Here is a 23,864-nt window from a genome sequence, read left to right on the forward strand (position 1 = left end):
AGCATACTACACTGAACTATCACAGTTTGCCCCTTACATGAGTTCACTTGCATGTAGTAAATTCAGGCTCTGCAAAGGATTATGTACCTTGACCTACACATTTGCTACATGTGTTAACCAGGGTTGACCAGTAAGAGAAAGGTTACCCCAATCATTGAATCCATAGGGTCTCTTTCTTTTATTTTTATAAGTTCTTTGATGTACAGTGGGTACCAAATTCATGTTAAAGGCTTTCTCACACTAACTGCATACATACGATTTGTCTCCTGTGTAACTTCCCTGGTGGGTCATGAGATCAATATTGTATGAATAGGGTTTTCCACAGTCAGTACATATAAAGTAAGTCTATCCTGTGTGAAGTCTCTGATGTTGTACATAGCATATTTTCTTCTTGAAGGTGTGACCATATTCTTTGCATTGTTAGGGTTTGTTCCCAGTATGAGTTCTATGATGTACAAGGAGATTTCTCTTAGAAGAGAAGCCTTTCCCACATTCACTGCACACAAAAGGTTTCTCTCCTGTGTGAGTTCGTTGATGGACGATTAGACGACTTTTCACAGCAAATCCTTTCCCACATTCATTGCATGCGTAAGGTTTCTCTCCAGTATGGATTTGCTGATGTAAAATGAGCTCAGTTTCCATGATAAAGCCTTTCCCACATTCACTGCATATATAGGATTTCTCTCCTCTATGAATTTGCTGATGTACAATGAGATAGCGTTTCATGGTGAAGCCTTTTCCACATTCACTGCATGAAAAGGGTTTCTCTCCAGTATGAGTCCGCTGATGTACCACAAGATTGCTCTTAAAGGCAAAACCTTTTCCACATTTATTGCATATATAGGGTTTCTCTCCAGTATGAGTTCGCTGGTGTAACATCAGCCCACTGTTCACGATGAAGCCTTTCCCACATTCACTGCATCTGTACGGTTTCTCTCCAGTATGTGTTCGCTGATGTACAACTAGCCGACTCTTCAAGGGGAAGCCTTTCCCACACTCACTGCAGATGTAGGGTTTCTCTCCAGTATGCGTTCGCTGATGTATGATAAGCATGCTCTTCACAGTGAAGCCTTTCCCACATTCACCACATACATAGGATTTCTGTACTGTATGATTTCTCTGATGCACAATGAGGTTACTCTTCCTGGGAAAGCCTTTTCCACATTCACTGCACACATAGGGTTTCTCTCCAGTGTGCATTCGCTGATGTTCAATCAGACGGCTCTTCATGGTAAAGCCTTTTCCACACTCATTGCATACATATGGTTTCTCTCCTGTATGATTTCGTTGATGTATGAGGACATAGTGCTTCGTGGTGAAGGCTTTCCCACACTCACTGCAAGTGTAGGGTTTCTCCCCTGTATGAGTTCGCTGATGTATGATGAGCATGCTCCTCCCAGTGAAGCCTTTCCCACATTCACTACAGACAAAGCATTTCTCTCCAGTATGATTTCGTTGATGTACAATGAGATTACGCTTCCCTGGGAAGCCTTTTCCACATTCACTGCACACGTAGGGTTTTTCTCCAGTGTGAATTCGCTGGTGTTCAGTCAGACGGCTCTTCATAGTGAAGACTTTGCCACAGTCACTGCATATAAAGGATTTCTCTATTTCGTGAATTCTCTGATGTTCATTGAGCCTGGACTTTCTGGAGAATACTTTTGCACACAGACTGCATCCATAAGGTTTCTCTCCTGTGTGAACTCTCTCATGATCAGTGAGCTGAGACTTCTTAATGAAGGCTTTCCCACATTCACTGCACATGTGGGCTTTCTCCACTTCATGAGATCTCTGATGCTTAATGACCTGGGACTTACTGCTGGTGCGTTTTGCACTGACAGGGAATTTAACTCTAAGATGAAAATCTTCATGATTGCCATGCTGAAATAATTTTCCATCTCCATTCAATTTAGCAGAGTTCTTAGTTTCATAGATTTTACTCGGTTTGATCAAACTTAAATTTGATTTCAGAGTTTTCATGTACAACTCTAACATACCATGATTTTGCCTGAAAGGAAAATGACTTTTGCTTTGAAGAACAGTATTTCCAAATGTATTGTGTCTGTAGTTTTGTTCTATACCTTTCATCATTCTTTGATTTTCCCACTGACCTTGGAGATAATTTTCAACTTTGCTAGTGTCTAGGAAAGAAGAAAACAATAAATTCTTTCATAATCTTATTTGGAACAAAACCATTTCATTTTAAACTGTTTTGTTTTCTTTTCCTTGTCTTTTTTTTTAAATGGCACTTCACTGACAACCCTGTGATAACATGCTAAAAGAAACACCATGTATAAGTATTCCTAATTTCTTACACATTGGTAAAAACACAATGGTATACATGAACCAAAAGGAAAAAGCAGCTAGTATAATGTTAAGGTTACATAGTGGTCAATTTATGTAGATTTGGTTGCTTTTGGACCTTGCAAAACATGTAGAGACAGTAAAATACAAGCAAATCATTGTTTGTAGTAAACTACAGGGTTTGGAGGAACACCATTCCACAGAATTTGGAAAGACCTAGATCTCAGAGGTGGAAGAGAAAATCCAAATGATGAGGATTGAATTTTTTCAACCCCAAATTACTTATTGAATGGATCCTATGTATTGGCACTGTGCTGGTATTTGGAATATATAATATATGCCTTACTTTTACTGATCTTAAATCTAGTTAGGGGAAAAAAATTAAAAAGAAAAGGAAAAAAAAAAGAATGAAGTTGGAGATTGTTAAGCATGAATTAAAGGAGCAATGCGGATGGTGGAAATCAGGGTATACTGAATAAAGAAAAGACAAAGTTGAATGATAGTTTCCATGGGAAGAGTGGTTAATGAAAGTGAGGAATCCAGGGTTACTCTGCTAACTATATGACTTGAGCCACTGGGTAGGTAGAAGCATTTCAAATCAAATGAGGGCAATTACTAAAATCTGGAAAGTGTAGAAAAAAAGTATGCATTGTGGAACATAAACCATGAGATTATTATTAGATATGTCCTACAGATGTCAAGATCGGTTGGAGATAACAATGTGGAAATAATCAATATATACCTATATTCAAGAAAAGGATACTGAGTGATATGTTGAAAGGACCTGTAGTATGAAAAGTGATAAAGGTACAAACCAAGGTTTTAGATATTCCAGCACTTAGGGTTTGGGAATTCTTTAAGGTACACTTAGAGGCACAAAATTCTGACTGTAGGGTCAGAGAAAATGCATACTGGGGGGCACAGAATAAACATATTTGTTACCTAGCAACTAAGAATGGAAGGTCTTCAGAATTTGAATTAGGATGAGCTGAGGCAGACTCTTGTATCATAATCCTGCTCCTAAATTTGCCCTTCTGTAGACCACCAATCAAGCTAACTTTCCAGAAACATCAATCATATTGAGTAACAACTCATATAATTAATACTCCAGCCTTTAGTCTAGCTATGTCATGTTTTTTGTTTGTTTATTTTATTTTTTATCCTTAACTGAGGACATTTTTTTTTCATTGCTCTTTTAGAGAGGAGAAGAGAGAGAGAAACATCAATGTGAGGGAAAAGCACTGACAGGTTGCTTCCTGTATGTGCCCAGAGCAGGGATCATATGCACCCTGACTAGGGGTGAAACCCGTAACCTAGATATGTGCCCTGATCAGGAATCAAACATGCAACCTTTCAGTTATGGAATGATGTTCCAACTGAGCCACACTTGCCATGGCTAGCTATGTCATGTTATCATATATTCCACTCATAACAAAATAGGGCAACGGTTATTAACAGGAAACCTTGCAGCTGGCCAGTGTGCCACATAATCATCTTCAGAAGCTAATATACTGCATGGGATATGGAAACTGTCACCTTTTCCAATCATATTCTGCTTTCAATACAAAAATCATATCCCAAATTTTCCCATTTCAATGTCCCTGATGTACTTATTTCCTCACTGGCTACCTGCAGCATCTAAGGTAATTTTTACCTTTATATCTCCTTGGCAACAGCTAGGTTGTACTAAAGGACCAACTTCCTCCTTGAAGATCTAGGTTCTGTCAGCTTTATCTTCAGTTTTTATTAGAACATCTGCTTGTTCCTTATTATTATCATATTACTAACAGCCAGGAGAAAGTTAAGGCAACGCAGAGCTACAAAAACATAAAACCAACCAACTCTCCACCATGCTGCCTCAATTACATATGAAATACAATCAATCACCCTGGCAATAACAGCATATATCTCCATGAATACTCCTTTTTTGGCATGTTCCCACTCCACCCTTTCTCTTGCAGAAACCTTCTAAGAGTGGCTTTAATTTGCCCAACTTTAGGCCACTCTTTTGATAGTCAACCTTATGGCCTCATGTTTCCTCATGTGTGCCATGCCTTCATTCCTAATTCATAGCATCATCTTCCTAATTCAAAATGTAGACATACCTTGGACATATTATGCTGTCATTCCTATTTTGACTACCACCATAAGGTCTATTTCCTCTATTTTTCTAAATTAATCCCTTTATTATTCATTTTTACAGTTACCTTCAGTACAGATTTAACCTCAGGCAAAGAGAGGTCTAGCCCTTGCTTACTGGGAGGTAATCTCTAGACTTCTGAAATGTCCTGTCTGTGTGCGTGGTGGCTTTGGCCACCAGAGAGTCTGACAGTGTGATTTTTGATAGGGGCTTTGGGCTAAGCCAGATCAGTTATGACCTTTGGAGAAACTGGAGACTATAAGTATAAGCCCAACTTCTAGAGGGACTAAAGGTCAGCCATGTAGGCAATATGTATCTGAGCCCTAACACAAACCCTGGACAACAAAGGCTCAGGTGAGCTTCCTTCATTGGTAAAGCCTTGTGTTTATTGTCACACATTATGGCCAGGAAAAGGTAATCCTGCCCATGAGTCCAGAAGCCCCACATTTAGACACTTCCTGGATTCCATATGACCCAAGGACTCCATTCTTAGGGATATATCTAGAAAAAAATGAAAGCATAAAAGCCAAAAAGTTGAAACAACCCAAAAATCCATCAATAGGTGAATGGGTAAAAAAGTGTGGCAGATGCATACAGTGGACTTTTATTTGGCCATAAAAAAGAATAAAGTGCTGATACATACTAAAACATAAAAAACTTCAAAAACATGCCAAATGAAAGAAGCCAGACTCAAAAGACTACATCTTTTATGATTCCATTTATATAAAATACCAAGAACAAACAAATCTATAGAGGTAGAAATAGATTAATGGTTGCCTAGCCTTGGGCTTAGGAGAAAGCATTTTTAAAAATTTCCTTATTGATTTTAGAGAAAGGAAGGGGGAGAGAGAGAGAGAAAGAGAAACAGCAATGTGAGAGAGAAACATTGATCAGTTGCCTCCTGTATGCTCCCTGACTAGGGTTCAAGCCTGTTACCTAGGTATGTGCCCTGGCTAGGAATCAAAACCACAATCTCTTGGTGTTTGGGATGACATTTCAACCAGCTGAGCCATCTGGCCAGGGCAAAAGTGGTTTTTATAAAGTGATGAAAACCTTCCAAAATTGACTTTGATGTGGTTATATAACTGTTAATAAACTACAAAACACTGAATTGTATGTTTAATTTGGTAAACTGTAGGGTATATATCAATAAATTATCTCAATAAAGCTGTTTAAAAAAACAAAAAAAGAATATAATGGGAAAAGCAAATGGAAATGAATAAAATGCTGAAACTTGAAATGAACTAAAGAAAAATCAGAAATATCAAAGGTACAAAGTAAGCACACTGAAGCAGGCATAAGCTATGATCTGAGCTAGAACTGTTATAGGATTTAAAATGGTTTTTTCAAGTTAAGCAGTCAACAGAAACAGCAGGGACTTTAAGATGAGAGCACGATAGGTGGAGAACATTCTTGTAATGCCAGCATGGACAGGAAAGGAGATATCCCACGCTAAAAGAGGCATTAATACTGAAATAGGACAGTGGGAAGTTTTTTGTTTTTGTTTTTTGAAAGGAAAATTATTCCTGCTGTTCATGCGAAAACTTGGAAATCTCAGGCCAGTAAAATATTTAAAACTTGGAAGTATATGTTAGACAATTTTAAAGGAGATGTAAATTTGGAGTCTCCTTCAGAGGAAAAAAAAGAGCTTAATTTGTAAAACTGGAGGAAAATGTTAAGGATTAAGAATACAGTAGAAGGGGCTTCCAGTTAAGATGGCAATGTACATAAACATGATACTCAAAGCCACCTACAACCACATCAAAATTACAGCTAAACTACAGGACAACCATCATTCAAACTGCCTGAAATCTAGTTAAACATAAGACCTATAACTAAGGATACAAAGAACAACCACATCAAGACTGGCAGAAGGGGCGGAGACTCGGCATGGGCTGGTTCCATTCCCAGGTATTGTGGTTAAAAATTGGAAGGGATATCTCAGCTGCATAGGTCCCCGTTGAGGAGCCAGGGGTCCCAGACCTACCAGGCCTACTAGGCTCCCCAGCCCAGGGTTCCAGTCCTGGGAAAAGAAGGCCCCATCATTTCTAGGTGTGAAAACCAGGAGAGAATGTCAGTGAGTGAAACAAAGGGCTCCTGGAATCCCAGGCAGTTCCTCTTAGAGGACCCACATGGACCTACTCGGACTAACTCCCTCTGAGTCCCAGCACTTTGGCAGTAGCTCAAAAGGCACCAGGGACATACAGGGTTGAACTAAATTATCTGTCATCAGGGCAAGAGCTGAGGGCTCTTGAAGCACCTCCCTGGTCATGTAACTGGGGAAGCTTCACTCATGGACCCTACAGGACACTTACTACATAAGGCCACTCTACCAATACTGGGAGACATAGTAGATCTACCTAATACATAGAAGGAAACAGAGAGGCAGAGAAAATAAAGAGACAAAGAAATAGGTTTTAAATGGAAGAACAAAGCTCCAGAAAAAGAACTAAACAACATGGAGACAAGCAATCTACCAGATGCAGAGTTCAAAACACTAGTTATAAGGATGTCAGATAAAATAAGCAAGGTTTAGTTCCCAGAAGTGACAAAAAAGGTTTATGTCCCTTTAAAGACCTAAAGAAAAGTCCCCTAAAGGGGAGGGATATGGAGGCACTGTTTCTGTATCCTCAAACGCCCCCCCAGCCTACTCTGACTGGAATATAACTTCTGCAGTGACTCAGTAGGGGAAGCAGATTTTGCCATCCCAAAAGATACCTTATAGGATATTGATTATTTTAAGCTGGCTATTTTCAAGTAACGGAAGACTCAGGAAAAACCTTTGATGTTCCCCCTTACTGCCTTTAAGAATTTAGATAGAGGGCCTGCTCCAGGAAGGGATACATCATCACAGGTAAGTATGGTTTAATATGAGCTAGGAGTGATAAGGAGGAACCTAGCAAGGCCCTTTTGATCCAAGTCCTCTCTGTGGTCCAGCAAACATTTATTCACCAAATATTGGCTTTTCCATCTCCATGTGAATTGACTTCCTCTCCTTGGGAGTCCCAAATCACAATCCTTTCTGCCTCCTTATTCTTACTTCAATTGCCTGATTTGTCCTTGGGCTCCATATTTTTATGAAGCCCCTGTAGGTACATACATAATAAATTTGGTTATTTCCTCCTGTTAACCTGTTTCATATCAATTTGATTGTTAGCCCAGCCAGAATAACTTAAAAGGGTAAAAGGAAAATTATTTTCCTCCCCGACACCTGCCTTGTTGGTTCTCACCCACTCACCTAGACAGACTAGACTGTGGAGTTCATCTTCTATTGTCCATGGTTCTTCCCCTCGTTCCAACTTGGAGAGAATGTCTGGTTTGCCGAGTTGATACCCTGTTCATAGGAAATGACGGAAGACTTGAGTTGGGGTCTGTCAAGATAGGAGAATGTGATGTTTAAGGGACTAGACAGTTTGCACATGTCAGAGACTTTTCTCTTAGGAGAGGGCATTTTGTGACATCAGTTCCAAGCACAGAGCTCCTAAAGCCCTTGTAATTTCCTAAGTGAACAGCATGATAGGAGCATCTTTTTTGAGAGTCTAAGTTCCAGTTCCTGACACAGAACTGCTAACGTTCCTGGACCCTCGGGAGTGATGAGTGTCTGTGCTAAGGAGATGACTGGTGGCTGGGGGGCCCCTACATAGCTTCAGGGTGGGGGCTGATCCAGAAAGGCAAAGGCATCAACTGAGGGCTGGAACCTTCAGTTCCAACCCTTCCCCTCATTGTGGAGAGGGAGGCGACTGGAGATGGAGTTAATCATCAATGGTCAAGGACTTAAGCAATTATGCTTATAGAGTGGACCCTCTCTAAAACTCTGAACAACCCAGTGGGGAGAGCTTCCAGGTTGAGGACCACATTGAAGTACTGGAAGGGTGGCGTGCCCGGAGAGGGCATGGTGGGTCCACACCCCTTCCTCTACACTTTGCCCTAAGCATCTCTTCCATTTGGCTATTTCTGAATTTTTTACTTTATAGTAAACTGATCATGGTAGTAAGTGTCTTCCTGAGTTCTATGAGCCATTCTAGCAAATTATTAAACCTCAGTTGGAGTTGGGGGTTGTGGGAACAATGGATTTATAGCCAAGTTGGACAGATTCAAAGCCAACTTGTACAGAAGTGTGGGAACCCTGGACACCCAATACTTGCAACTAGCATCTGAAGTGAGGGTGGTCCTGTGGTACTGAGCCCTGAAACCTGTGGAGTCCGATACTAACTCTGCATGGTGTCAAAACTGAATCGAATTGAGCTGCAGGACACCCAGTTGGTACTTGGAGAGTTGGAGAATTGGTTGTTGGTGTAGAAAAACCCCACACATTTGGTGTCAGTTGTGTTGGTACAGTTCATAGTATATTAAATTCTTTTATCAGGAGAAACTAAAAATCTGCCATTCAGAACACTGCAGCGACTCCCAAGTGTAAGTACCTGGGAAAGGAGGGACCACTGACTGGAACCACTGACTATGAGTGACACAGGGAGCTGGCCTCACCCACTGACACCAGGTTGCTGTAGGTCTCCAACATCACGTCCCTGTACAGGTCCTTCTGATGGGGGACCAGGAGCTGCCACTCCTCCCAGGTGAAGTCCACGGCCACATCTTCCAGCGTCAGCGATTCCTGTAATAACACGGTCCTGTTTAATGGGAATGCTTTTATTTCAATGGTTCATAAATAATATAAAGGAAGTTGTCCAGCTTATATTAAATACGATTCCTTCCTTCCTTCCTCTCTCTCTCTCTCTTTCTCTCTCTCTCTCTCTCTCAGGCATTTAGAAACTCTTTCAGGAACCGAGGTCAAAGAGAGGAGAGGGGAGGGAGAAAGAAAGGGAGAGAAACAGAGATCGGTTACCTCTCACATGCATCTCAGCCAGGGACCAAACACAAAACCTAGGCAAGTGCCCTGACTGGGAATCTAACCAAAAACCTTTTGCTTTGCAGGACAATGCCCAACCCCCTGAGCTGCACTGGTCAGGGCTTAACTATGATTCTGACACCAGTTCCAATGTGTTGTTTTTTTTTTTAACCCACCACTAAGAAGTACTCCAACACCAGCTGAGTGTCCTACAATTCATCTCGGTTCTGATACTATCTACCTGGAGACAGTGTCAGGTCCCACAGGTTAAGGGCTCAATCCTACAAAACTGGCCCTCTAACCCCTACTTCGATTCAAGTACAGGCTGTCACCTGTGCTTCTGACTGACCAGCTATAATTGAAGGTTCCGATGCCCTCCTTAGGTTTGCTTAATTTGCGAGAGCAACTTGGGGAACTCAGAAAAACAGATTACTTACTGTATATCAGTTTATTATAAAAGGATACAGACGAACATGCAGATGGAAGAGATGTATAGGGCAAGGTGTTCGCCAACCCAGAAGCTGTCCAAACCCCATACCTTTGGGTTTTGTGTGGAGACTCCATTATGTAGGCATGATTGATCATTAACTCTATTCCCAGTCCTTATCCCCTGTCTGGATAATGGGATATAGAGCTGAAAATTCCAAGTTTCAGATCATGGCTTGATCGTTCTGCTGACCAGCTTTCATCTGGGAATCCACCAAAAGTCACCTCATTAGAACAGTAGACACTGCTCTCACCCAGGAAATTTGAAGGCACTTAGAAACCCCTTCAAGAACTGAGGTCAAAGACCAAATATGAAAGCAAAAGATGTTCCTAGTATCTTATCACTTAGCAAATTACAAGGATTTTGGAGCCCTGTGTCAGAAACTAGGGGCAGGACCAATGTATTATACATATTTATTATTACTTCACAAAAGGTTAACATATTAGATACACTGAAGAGATAATTAGTAAACTGGAATATACATTTTAAAAAATAACCAAAGCTCTGGCCAGGTACCTTAGCTGGTTAGAGTTCTGACCATACACCGAGGCTGTGGGTTCGACCCCTGGTCAAGGCACATACAAGAATCTACCAGTGAATTCACAAGTAAGTACAACAACAAATTTCTCTCTCTCAAATCAATAAATCAATAAAAAAATATAGAAATAAAAATAAAAAATAACTCCTAAATGAAGTAGCTCCACAAGGAGGTTGAAAATATAAAGGAGAGTTTAATAAATATGAAGGACAGAGAAAGGTCTAACAAAGGCCTGTATGTAGTTTTTGGAAGAGATAGAGAAACAGAGAAGCATATGAAGACCTCAGGAAGGAAAAATTTTCAGAACTGATTAAACTTCCTATAACTCAGACTTAGTAAGCCAGCAAAGCCAGGCAGGAAATCTGCATGTAGACACTTCTGGCTGAAACTCCATACAACAGACCAGTGGCAAAAATCAGATTATGAAAACAAGCAGAAAGAAAAGATGCATCACCATCAAAAGAAAGACAAAATTTACTGAAACAAAGACAACAGAAGCCAGAAAAAAAATAATAAACATATTTGGTCTTTGCCCCTGGTTCCTGGCCCAGTTTCTAAAACTCTTGGACTCTCTGTAGTGAGGACTGCCTTCTGCATGCTAATGAGATGACTGGCAGGGACCTTGATGACTTCAGGGTGGGGGTCGGTCTGCAGAAAGACTACCAACCTCCAGGTACAAAGGAGGGACTGGAGGTTGAGTTCAATCACCAATGGCCAATGATGTAATCAATCATGCCCACACAATTAAACCCCCTAAACAACAGGTACGGAGCGCTTCTGGGTTGGTGAACACACTGAGGTGCTGCCAGGTTGGTGCTCCAAGAGGACCTTTGCACCTTTCCCTCACGCCTTGTCCTGTGCATATCTTCCATGTGGTTAATCCTGAGTTACAGCCTTTATGATAAACTAGATGTATGTAAATTGCTTTCCTGAGTTCTGTGAGTCATTCCAACAAACTGCCAAACCTGAGAAGGGAGTTGTGGGAATCTCCAAATTTAGAGCTGGTCATCAGAAGTAGAGATGACAGCCTGGGACTTTCGACTGTCCTCTAAAATGGGGGCAGTTTTGTGGGACTGAGCTCCTAACCTGTGGGATCTGAGGCTGCCTCCCAGGTAGTTAGTGTTGGAATTGAGTTGAATTGTAGGACACCCAGCCGGTGTTGCAAGAGTTGCAGAATGGGTAGGTGTGAGAAAAATACCCACATGTTTGGTGTCAGAAGTGCTATGAATAAAAACAGCTCAGAAGTGTGGAATATTTTCAATGTCCTCATCCTGTGGTCCTGCCTTCTAGGCCCAATGCCACCAAAAAGTGAATTGAGATCTGCTTGTCAACTGAATGGCCAGCTAGGAAAAAAACGATGGGATAATCTCTCTTGATGTTATTGCAGACATTACTGCACAGAAAAAAGAACAGAATTGGTAGGGGCTGCAAATTCTTAACACTGCTGATCTGATCACATTCTGAGTTATTTCATGTGAAATGCAGATCCATTTGGAAAAACAAAAACTTAGGTTTAAATACCTTTTTCCTGTTTAAAATCCTAACCATAAAACAAAAGAATCTATGGAAGCAATAGAGAGAGAAGAATATGAATGAAGTACGTTCACGTCACAAGCCAAAAAAAATCACAGGAAACAAGCAACACATTTTGTGAAAGGAAAAATTAAAACATCTGAGTTGAAAAGATATCATGGGCAAAGGTAAAAGAAAACTGACAAGCTAGGGAAATTTTTTTTTTTAAGATTTTTATTTATTTATTTTTAGAGGGGAAGGGAGGGAGAAAGAAAGGGAGTGAAACATCAATGTGTGGTTGCCTCTCACGTGCCCTCTACTGGGGACCTGGCCCACAACCCAGGCCTGTGCACTGACTGGGAATCGAACCAGCAACCCTTTGGTTCACAGGCCAACTCAATCCACTGAGCCACACTGGCCAGGGCGGGAAATATTTTTAATAAGCAAAAGGATCAATATATAGTGGATATAAACAACTTCTATTAATCAGTAAAAAAATTAGTTGTTTAAAATGTAAAAATGATAAGGACAGGCATTTCATAAGAGAAAAAAATACAACTGACCAAAAAATATACAAGGATTTCAACCTCACCCATGCTGAGGAAAGTGTAAAATAAGGCTAAAGAATATTGGGTCATGCCCTGGCTGGTGTGGCTCAGTGGGATGAGCACCGACCCATGAATCAAAAGGTCACCTGTTTGATTCCCAGTCAGGGCACATGCCTGGATTGCAGGCCAGGTTCCCCGTTTGGGGTGTGTGAGAGGCAACCAATCAATGTTTCTCTTCAATACTGATGTTACTCTCCCTCTCCTTTTCCCTTCCTTCCCTTCTCTTTAAAAACAATAAAACCTTTAAAAGGAAAAAAAAGAATATTGGGTCATTCAGATGGCTGAAAGTTATGCAATTTTATAGTGTCCTGTTATTAGTTACTGGTGGAGATTGAAGGCATAGATAGATGATCCCACATATCACTTACTATGTAGCCAACACTCATCTAGATGCTTTACATAGTGTAACTCATTTTTTTTTAGTATCACTGTGGACAACTGGAATTTTATATAGTTAATATTCACCAATCAATTGCAGGCCTTCCTTTAGATGCTTAAATTATACCACCATAGGCAAACAGGTTATATTATTTGAAGTATGGGTCCATTGATACACAAATGTTATAATACATGTGTTTATGTACTCAGATATGTACATAAATCCACATACGTTTGTGAATAGATGCATATATACAGATGCACACGCAGGTTTACTGACAGGAAGGCACACTAGCAAACATTTGTTAAAGCAGTTTGAGGGGACAAGGAAGAACGCTATGAAAAGGGAATTCACTTTTCTTTGCCCAGGGGTACTCATTCCATCATTAATATTTTTTTCTTTAAAATGTATCTGTGAGTAATCTGTATAACTATAGAAAATAAAAACAAAGAAAGAAGAGGAGGTCAGAATTGGATTTGAAAATGGGGGAGGATTCTGCATTTTCTAAGATGGCATGAAGTTATAAAGCAAACACCCTAGGACCCAATACCGCAAGCTCTTACAAGACAAAATTTCTTACAGCTATCCAAGGCCAAACTGGAACTCTAATGCCACTTCAGCTACCTGTTGATGGAGGACCATTTGAAAGCCATACAATCCTCCCATTTTCCTAGGCCTTTTGGGTTTTATTATTGAATAAACCCAAACAGACACAATGCTGAGTGAGTCCTTTGAGTGACTTGCATTGCTCTCCTGATAAAACTGTCTTCACTGAGTCTGACTGGTTTCTTCCCACATGGGTCTCTGAGGAACCCTGGAATAAACAGCAGTATGAAATCTGCTTCTGCCTTTACTAGACGTTCAAAACACTGTCCACTCCGTCACCTCTAGGAAGAACATAACATTTTTCCTGAGACCTGCGTGTCATGAAACATTGACACCCCCTGAGCAACCATCAGCCGTCTCCTCACAGTATATGATACATATCATATAACAACATAATTCTCTTGTTGTGTTGGCTGCCATAGACATTAGATACAAGCTGACAGCTAATGTATCCTAGGGGATCCTTCAGTTACACGCTACTTTCTAACATTAATTATTTAATCAGAATCATGAGTACTATATTCTTTGCCATGGTGCTGGAGTTAGGTTCAAAGTTCATTTTACTCTAAATACTGAACTAATTTTTACAGGCCTCTACAAATCCATTATGAAATAAGGGAGAAAATAAACCTAAAGTCACCTGAGCCTGGATCATTTTCTTCTGTTTTAGGAAACGGCCAGCAACTGGTATACTCTTCTCTTTGTCTTCTTTGATATACCCCAAATTTCTAGTTAGAAATCTCACACTCCAGTTGAAAGTGTTCCCAGAAAGGGCAAAACTAGGTCCTGGAACCTCCTCTTTCTTCATTCCTTTCTCATCTCTTGCCAGACCTGTAAGATGACGAGCAAAATTACTTTCAGGGTTACATTCTCCTTGCTGTCTGCTCACTTCAACACGTGGTACCGAGTATTTCCATCTCTTTATTTGGTTCCCTAGAGATTATATCTTAGGTAATAAAACATAAGACCCTGAAGGTATAAAAGTACCTTGAATGTGAAAGGGAAAGTGGCAAGTAATTTTCAGAACAATTATAGAAATGAAGTCACATGGACAGTGAGGAACTGTAAACCTCTCCTTTAAACTATGTCGCCCTCACACCTTATTAAAAGTCTTTATATACCCTATTTATATACACACTTCACTATGAGCAACAATGAACACAGGGAAAAAAGGAGAGAGAGAAGGAATATGAGCTATAAATACAAATTTTAAAAAGTTAAAAAATAATTAAGTACTGGGGAAATAGCAGGCTTTATATGCTCATACATAGAACCTGAAAGGAAATACACAGTAAACCTGCAGAAGGAAAATGAAAACAGAATCTTAAATAAAAAGCTTATTACTGTATTCTGCCGTACATAATGCACACCCGCGGTTTCAGTGCTGCCCATGAATAATGCGCACCCTCATTTTCCCTCAAAAATTTGGGCAAAAGTGTGCATTATACACGGCAAAGTAGGGTAATTTTAAATATGCTGAATGGTTCATTCAACACCAAAACTTTTATTTCTGAGGGTCGAAAGGGACAGGATGATGTGGGAGAACCAAAGGAACGAACATATGTGGTGGAGGAGGGACTTTGTTCAGCAGCCAGAGCTGAAGACAGAAGCATGAGGGCCCCTGATCCTCCAGGCTTTCTGCGGTTCCACATCTTGGAACAAAAAACAGTGGCCACCACCCCCGCCAGATTAATACCCAAAACCAGACCAGATACACGCCCACACTGACCTCCCTTAATGGTTCCTCGATCACTGGATCCAAGTTACTCAGCTACTGCCCGGACGCCGCGGTCACAGACAAACACCAGCCCATCCACAGGTAGGGTGACCCCCAAAGACCCTGAACTCAGATTTCCAGACTCTCGGGAGTTGAACTGTTCACAGCTTTAATCACGGACCACCAGAGCCCCGCTGTGATTGAACCCAAAGACACCCCGATCGCAGACACCCGGTAGACTCCTTCGTGCTCCCCGCCCCTGCGCTGCCTTCACCGACTCACCTGAGCAGCCACCTAACCAGCGGCGGACAGACGCGCCCACGCACGGACCTGAGTCTCTCCTGAACCTGTAAGCGAGCGACCCCTGCAGGGCCTAACTTGCCTACCTTCTCTCCCCTCTGGCCTCCTCTCCCGGGAACGACAGATGAACGCTCCAGGCGCTTCTGCCGCGTTTCTATGGAGAACGGAATACACGTTTCTGGCTTTTCTTTATGAGGTACAATACCCGCGTCGCCGTCGCCTTGACACCCTGCGGGCCGCCATCTTCGCACGCGTGACGTACACAGGCTTTTGCTTAGGTGGCCGAACAAGGGGAGGGCGAGAGACTGCTGCCGAAACGGTTCCTTTTTGGCACGTCAGCCCTGATAGGAATAGGAATGTGCAGAGGTTTGCAGAGGCTTGAGGTCACAGAAGGCAAACATGATATGGGAGCAACTTCATTTTTTTGTAGGGTAATGTGAACGATGCCTGTTTTTCAAGGGCCGGAGCCCACCAGGACGAAAAGGGCGCGTCGTACATTCTGAGCGGCCGTTACGGCCGTGATGTCTCAGCCCGGTGGAACATTAAAATTTCTGGACACCTCAGTCACTAGTCTAATCAAGAACAGTTTTGGAAGCCGTGTAAACACTTAAGCACGCTTGACCAAAAAAAGCTGGCAGGGCGTCATGAAAATACACGGTTTGCACCGTGGGCAAGAGCGCGGTGGGCGCAGCCATCTTGGGGGAAGTCCCGAGTCCGTACAGAACGGTCTCTGGGGAGCTCGGCCCCGGAGGCGGCAGGTGGCAGTTCATTTGGAAGAACAAGGGTTGGAAGTGGGGTGGTACTGGGGATGCAGTGATCACAAAGTGAGCGCAAAAGATAGACGTTATGAGCTTCTTTACAGACTCAACCAGCTCAAACATAAAACATGCTAGGCAGACACTGAACTGCCTTGTCACTAGATTGGCCTGCATTTTATGAAGAGACTCTTACTGTATGCACGGTTTTTATCTTGCTTCTTTCACACAACAGAATAGTTGTGAAGCATCAATAAGTTCTCTCCTTTTGTTGCTCATTATTCCACTGTAAAGGCATTCCAAAATGTGTTTAATCGTTCATCAGCTGGTGGACCTTTTGGTTGTTTCCAGTTTTCTTTGAATATTGCAAATGGAACTTCTATGAACATTCAAAAAATAAAACGATCTCAAAGAACTGGATTTCCCATAGTCGTGTGCATCTGTATCAGCTCACCAAGAGGTCTTTGCCAGCCATTTGCAGGCCTACTGCGCATCTCCAGCCCTGCTCCTGCTCCCATTCACAGTGGCTCAAACCCTGAGCTAGGACACTCTCTCCCAGGGAGGAACCAGATATCTTGAGAACGGGAACTGTGGCACAGACGTCAGGTTCACTGTGTGCTCACATTATGATCAACACCATAAGCCCTTATAATTCTCAGAATGTACCTGATAAAATCATGTTGCTACAGGTCAAAGCTGGAAATCAGTTTCATCTTCCAACTTCTCCATCAGTACTATGCTAAGTCTCTGAAGTGAGATGCTAGAATTGTCCCTGCTTACACCCTTGGCTTGTACTACCTCACCTTTACAAGGTGATCCTTGTAAAACACAAATCAGTCATGAAATTTTGCTCTTCTCAATCATGTAATGATTGCACTACAGAATCAAGTAAGTATTGAGCCCTGGCTGGAGGTTCAGTTGGAGTGTCACCCTGTACACAGAAGGTTGGGGGTTCAATTCCCAGTCAGGGCACGTACCTAGGTAGAGGGTTCAATCCCTGGTTTGAGCGCTTATGGGAGGCAATGAACCTATGCTTCTTACACCCGTGTCTTTCTCCTCTCCCCTCCCCGACCTCTCCCTAAAAGTAGTAAAAACATATCCACGTTTGAGGATTAAAAAAAATGTAAGTATTGAGATGGCTAAATTTAGCTGATTAAAAAAATATATTGGCCCTGGCTGGTGTGGCTCAGTGGATTGAGTGACTGCCTGAAAACCAAAGTCGCTGGTTGGATCCCAGTCAGGCACATGCCTGGGTTGAATGCCACATCCCCAGTAGGGGGCGCTCCAGAGACAACCACACATTGATATTTCTCTCCCTTTCTCCCTCCCTTTCCCTCTCTCTAAAAATAAATAAAATCTTAAAAATCTTAAAAATATTCAATAATCCAGGGCTTGTGACAAAAATATAAGGCATTGACTGCATAGCAAATTTCCTATTTCTTGTTCTCTAAGCAGGACTCAGTGTTTTTATTTTGTTTTTTCCTTAAGCAGGGTATCTTTATTGGATCAAGGGAATGACTGGGTAGAGGAAATATGACAAGTGCCCCACTCATAACAGTAAGAAGGAATGAAAAAAAAAGATAGGAAAAACACATTCAATGAAGCATGTCACAGAGAAGATGGGATCTTTGAAATGATGGCAACTCTTAACAATGATAAGCCTATAAACAAATACAAATAAGGATTCTTCTCCAATATATCTCAAGGGGATTTTCCCTCTTCCATTTACTATACTTCCACCTTGGACCAAAGTGCTTATGCTTTTTATTTTACTTATCCTGAGAATCCTATTCCTTTTCTGTTCTTCTACATTCAGGCAGACACTGAGTCTCTCAACACACACACAGACACACACACAGACACACACACACACTGTATGAATGGGAAGAAAACACTGAATCTTCATATACCTGTCCCTTAGTTCATATCTATTTTCATGAAGTGGCAACTGCAGATAATGTTTATGGCTGTATCGTTTTTGAAAATATTCTTGTTCTGCTTCTGGGGAATCAGCCTCTCTTGGGTCTTTCAACCTCATCACCTCTGTATAAACTCCCTACCTCACCACTGCTTGCTCTTTCTTTTTTTCTTTTAGGTTGGTATTATAACATTTATTTTTTTTTCTTAAAAACGACACCATGGGTTAAGAGAAACAGCAAAGAACCAAAGAATTAAAATGCAAGCTATATAAAATCTCAACTAAAACCCAGAAGTATTTAATATATTCATACATTAGCTAACTAAAAAGCCCAAGAAAGAAAAAGCACTCAATATAATAAAGTACTGCAAAACAATTGGTAATTTTCAGTTACCAAAATTGTGGGTTTTCCATTTTGTACCTTTTTCTCAATCGAGAAAAAAGTTCTTTTTGAATGTTATATACATTGTAAACTTGTAACAATGTCTGTAAATACATTATCTTACATGTTTCTTATAGGCAATAGGTTGGCTATGTACATGCATAGCATGAAACTACTGTTATAAAGAATAGACAACTATACATGGCAGCTGTACCATTGCTCTTTCCTAACCTACTTTATTAAATATTCATCTTTCTAAACTGTTAGAAGACCCTAAACTTAAAAAAATAAAAGAGGAAGGTGGAAGTAATTTTCTTGCAGGGAAGATGATTTTAGTTCTTTGAACTTTATTAAAGTATGAATTCATTCAGGAGTTTCTATGGAGAAAATAAAATATATGGCACAAGTGTGCAAATCAAAAAATATTAAGGGAGATGTGATTTCAGGAATATCTAGAGAGAATATGAGCTTAACTTATTATATAGAATGGAAGAAAGATTTAAGGATTATGAGAACAGAGTAAGAAATGGAAAACAGAACCTTTAGACGATATTAGAAAGGGGCAAAGATAAGTGTCTTAGTCTGTCTACTATAACCCAAGACAACAGAAATTTATTTCTCCCATTTCTGGAGGCTGGGAAGATCAAGGCACCAGCAGATTCAGTTCTGGCAATGGCCTTCATGACCTAATCACCTCTAAAAGGCCCAATCTTCTAAAATCATCACTTTGGGGGTTAGGATTTCCACATATGAATTTTAAGGGGACACAAACATTTAGTCTATAGCAAGACACTAAGAAACCATATAAACACAGAGATCGGACTAGAGTGTGGGCATAGCATCCAACGTGGGGTTGAATGTTAGGAAGGAAAATCACCATTTCCTAATGAAGCAAGGAGATGCTTTAGTTAAAGACTATGCTGAATTCTAAGATCTCTGGAACAAGGCCTGGAGGGTGGAATTTCAAGCAATATAGGTGGAAGAAATAGAAAGAAGCACTGTGACAATGGACAAAAAAGGAGATGATTTGACAAACTTAAAAAGATGAGAACTTGGTAAATAACAAAAAAATTCAAAGATGTACATAAAATAAACAGGGATCAGCTGGGATCAGATCTCAGACGAGGAAAAGGGTGTATTTCCCTCTACACTTCTACGAAGAGGAGGTCTCAGATGGGAAGAAGGATATGAGGAGCTCCTGTTTAGGTTTCCTCAGACACTCTCACACTGGGCCACCTTCTCTGACCAGAATATGTCTTCCCTGAAGACCTACTTTGCTGGTTCTCACCTGGAGAGGTTCAACTATGGGTTTTATCCTCTATCGTCCAGAGTTCTTCCCCGCATTCGCTTGAAGAAGGATGTTGGTTTGCTGGCCTGATACCCTGTTCATGGTAAATGACAGAAGACTTTGACATATGAAATTGAGCTAGGATGTTAAGATGAGAGAATGCTACATTTTAAAGATTCTACAGTTTTCATATCTGCAAAGCAGAGGCTTTTCTCTCCGGAGAGGGTGCATTATACATTCTTGTCTGGAGTAAAGAGGGATCTGAGAATCTACCACTTGAGAGTACTACGGGGACTCTGAAGCATTAAGGAGCTAAGAGGAAGGACCACTGACTTGGGTAGCTTCTGAGTGATGCCGAGAAGCTGTCCTCACCCACTGACACTGGGTTGCTGTTGTTCTGCAACATCATGTACCTGTATAGTTCCTTCTGGTTGGGGTCCAGGAGCAGCCACTCCTCCCAGCTGAAGTCCATGGCTACCTCCTCCAATGTCAATGATTCCTGTAATAACATGGTCCTCTGTAAGAGGAAGTGTTTCCCTTTTATTGATATACAGAAGGAATGTAAAGGAAGTTATTCTGTTATTTTCACCATGCAGGCTGCATCAGTAGAAGCAGTTAAAAAACAAATAAACACCTTGCAGTAGGAAAGTACTGTTGGAATATTCTGCTATTATAATCTAGTCTTTGGCAAATTAGACATTTCTATAATGCATAGCCATTAAATCCTCTATCCAAGAATCATATATATGTATATGTGTGCCTATTGGCCAAACACTATATACATGGTGATATCAAGAGTAATAAAACATAGTATTACACTTCACCAAGGACCTTCCCAGGCTTGGTGAATGAGAATGGTGGCAGAGACAACAGATGCCACAATTATGAGGATACAACATGTTGCCCTGACCGGTATAGCTCCAGTATGGCTCAGCTGATCAGGCGTCATCCCACAAAGCAAAAGGCTGCAGGTTCGATTCCTGATCTTCTCATAGGCACCCAGAACCAAATTGCAGCCTAGGTGGTTCTGGGTGCCTATGAGAAGCAACCAACTGATGTTGCTGTCTCGTGCTGATGTTTCTCTTCCTCTCCTCCTTCTTCTCTACCCCCCCAATAAATAAATAAATAAGTAAATAAAAGATACGTATTTAATAAGTGTTTAAAATGTTGTAAGAAACTAAAAAAGAAACAATTAGGTACACACACACATGCATGTTAAAAGCATATTAGAGGCACAGAAGGGGATAATCAGTGAACTAGAAATTACCAAATTAGTTAGGGTTCATTACAGTTAGAGGCTAGAGATTAACATCAGCCCAGAGAAGAGGCACAAAGGGCAGAATCCAGGAAAGTTCCACACATGGAGCTTCCAGTTGTCCTCCCCAAGGGAGTAATGGGCAGGATTCTTTTCTCACCATAGCATGTGACAGTTGGTGGGGATTTCTGCCAATCAGGGAAGCCCTGTGGGGCCTGATGTCCAGTCTTTACAGGGGCTCAATCATGTCAGCCTGGTAGGACACCATGAGCCTGACCTCAGTCTCCAGCCCCTCCAGATTTCCAGTTGACACCATGTGATCCATAGCCTCCACCCTAAATCACATTTTGGGTGTGGCTTTGACCTTAACCTTTGATTTCAATCTCTTTTCTTTCTATAACAAATGTAACCTTGAGGTAATCAAGTGTTCTGAGTTATGTCAGTCCTGTTATCAAATTTTAAAACCTGAGGGAACCTGCAACACAAAAGGAAACTTCCTTGTTTGGTAACTATATTAATAATATAGAGATATTAAATATATGCATGTATGTTACCTTTACTTTTAAGAAAATGATCTATTTGATTCATGGATACATTTTAAAGATGCGATTCCAATTATATATATATATTTATTTATTTTTATTTATATTTATTTTATATATATTTTAAATTTGAGATTCCAATTATATGTGTGTGATATATGTATATATCTCATTGATTACTAAATCTCTAGGCCCTCTTTCTTCCTTAGAGTATGGGGATGAGGTTGAAAGTTCTAAGCTTGTAATCATGGTTTGGTCTTTCTGGTAATCAGCCTCTATTAAGAAGCCCACCCATAGTCATCTTATCAGAATAAAAAGAACGCCTATCACCATCATCATTCAGGAAATAAAACTATACATAATATATAGTGCTATATATATAAATATATATGTATATAAAACTGGCCCTTGAAGAACTTAAGACTTACTTGAAAGACTGAAGGGAAAATAATGTTCATCAGTTCTGTCCCAGCAGCATAGGGGTCCTGGGCCTCAAAAGCTTCAGCCTCTCAACACAGATACACATAGGTCTCCCCAAATATAGGTCACATGACCCTATAGTCAAACCTGGAAAAGACACCACCATTTACTGATGACATGTGAGTTCCCTTAGGTCACCCAATGTTCCCAAACTTGAATGGCATTTGTTGACAAATAACCACTGATAAATGTGGGCTGAATTGTGTTTCCCAGAATCTATTTGTTCAAGTCATCGCCTCCAGTACCTCAGAATGTGACTGTATTTGGAGATGGGGTCTTTAAAGAGGTAACTAAACTAAAATGAGATCAGTAGGATGGGAACTGATCCAATCTGACTGGTGTCCTCATAAGAAGGGATTAGGACACAGCCACACATAGAAGGACAACCATGTGAAAACACAGAAAACGGAGGCCACCTACAATCCAATGAGAGAGGCCTCAGAAGAAACCAACCCCAATGACACCTTGATCCTGACCTTCCAGCCTTTAGAATTGTGAGAAATAAGTTTCTGCTGTTTAAGCTGCCCAGTCTGTGGAACTTTGTTATGACAGCCCTAGCCAACTATACAACCACCAGTTCTCCATCACCGAGCTACACAAGGCAGAGTGACCCACTAAGACCCTAAACCTTGATCTCAGTACTCTCAGTTGTCAGCCACATACAACTGTATACAGTACAGAATATGGTTACATGTACTAAGGAGAAAGGAGTGAAGATTACATGTATACAGTAAGTCCTCACTGAATGTCATCAATAGGTTGTGACTTTAAGCCAAACAATATATACTGAAACCAATTTTACCATAGGCTAATTGTAAATAAACAAGTTCCTAAGGCATCTCAACATTGTAACAAAAGGATAGTTAACAAAATGACATTATTTGAACACCTGCTGTACATGTTTCCCTATAATACATGAAGATGGAAATAGAGCATTTGGTGCCAAATAACTAAATATGCAGTTAATGTGTGGCAAACAGCACACTTAATAAGTTATAATTTTTATGAAAATGGGTGAAGCAGTAGATGATGTAAGTTGGTATGCCCTTCTTAAACAGGTCAACCTGAAGTTGTCTATCCAATGACCCCTTTTTTTAAATCCTCGCCTGAGGATATGTTTATTGATTTTAGAGAGGAAAGGTGGGAATGAGGGAGGGAAGGAGGGATAGAGAAACATCGATGTGAGAAACATCAATCTGTGGCCATCCATACATGCCCTGACTGAGGACTGAAACCGCAACCTTTCTGTGTATGGGATGACGCTCCAACCAAATGAGCCACACAGGCAGGCCCATGAATATTTTTTATTTACCTGGAATGCCAGCCTCTGAAAGGTGAGTTCAGCACCTGGTTCTCAGGGCTCAGGGCAGTCCTGGGAAGGCTATTCCAGGACCCCAACTGACAATTTTAGTGAGAAAGATGCTATAACTGTCATGATAGGAAGTGCAGATGTGCAAGACAAGACGTGAAGAGGATCCAAAGTCTGAGCTGAAGAATCTGCTTCTGATTGTTTACTGAAGAGCACCTTCCTGAATGCATCCTGTTAGAGGCCATTTATTCTTATTTTTTGTGTGTATATTTTGTCCACCAGTGTATCCTATGTCTACAACAGTGCCTGGCACAGTGCAGCTTAAAATTTGTTGCTGTGAATTACTCAAAAACCCAGAGTTTGGAATTCAATCATGAGACAGTCACTTCTTGGCAAATTACTACTCCCCCCCCACCCCCACATATAAGTAAGACTCATTATTTTTTAAGCTGGATATCTTTATCGGTTCAAGGGAAAGAACCCTGAGTATAGAAGAGA

The 23,864-nt window shown here is 40.9% G+C and overlaps 1 protein-coding gene across 1 annotated transcript; it reads right to left on the bottom strand.

Annotated features, from left to right (window-relative positions):
• Nucleotides 1-418: 418 nt before the first annotated feature.
• LOC129081544 (zinc finger protein 432-like) lies at nucleotides 419-15,596 on the bottom strand. Its single transcript, XM_054587214.1, has 6 exons — nucleotides 15,524-15,596; nucleotides 14,061-14,251; nucleotides 8,930-9,056; nucleotides 7,683-7,778; nucleotides 735-2,141; nucleotides 419-650 (listed from the first exon to the last, which is right to left on the bottom strand). Exons 2-6 carry the CDS (start codon nucleotides 14,226-14,228, stop codon nucleotides 421-423), a joined length of 2,028 nt encoding a protein of 675 aa, XP_054443189.1. The 5' UTR covers nucleotides 14,229-14,251; nucleotides 15,524-15,596; the 3' UTR covers nucleotides 419-420.
• Nucleotides 15,597-23,864: the final 8,268 nt, after the last annotated feature.

This window comes from Pteronotus mesoamericanus, unplaced genomic scaffold (genome assembly GCF_021234165.1).
Source record: "Pteronotus mesoamericanus isolate MK-2021 breed Mesoamerican mustached bat unplaced genomic scaffold, CSHL_Meso_final scaffold_1135, whole genome shotgun sequence".
Lineage (NCBI taxonomy): Eukaryota > Metazoa > Chordata > Mammalia > Chiroptera > Mormoopidae > Pteronotus > Pteronotus mesoamericanus.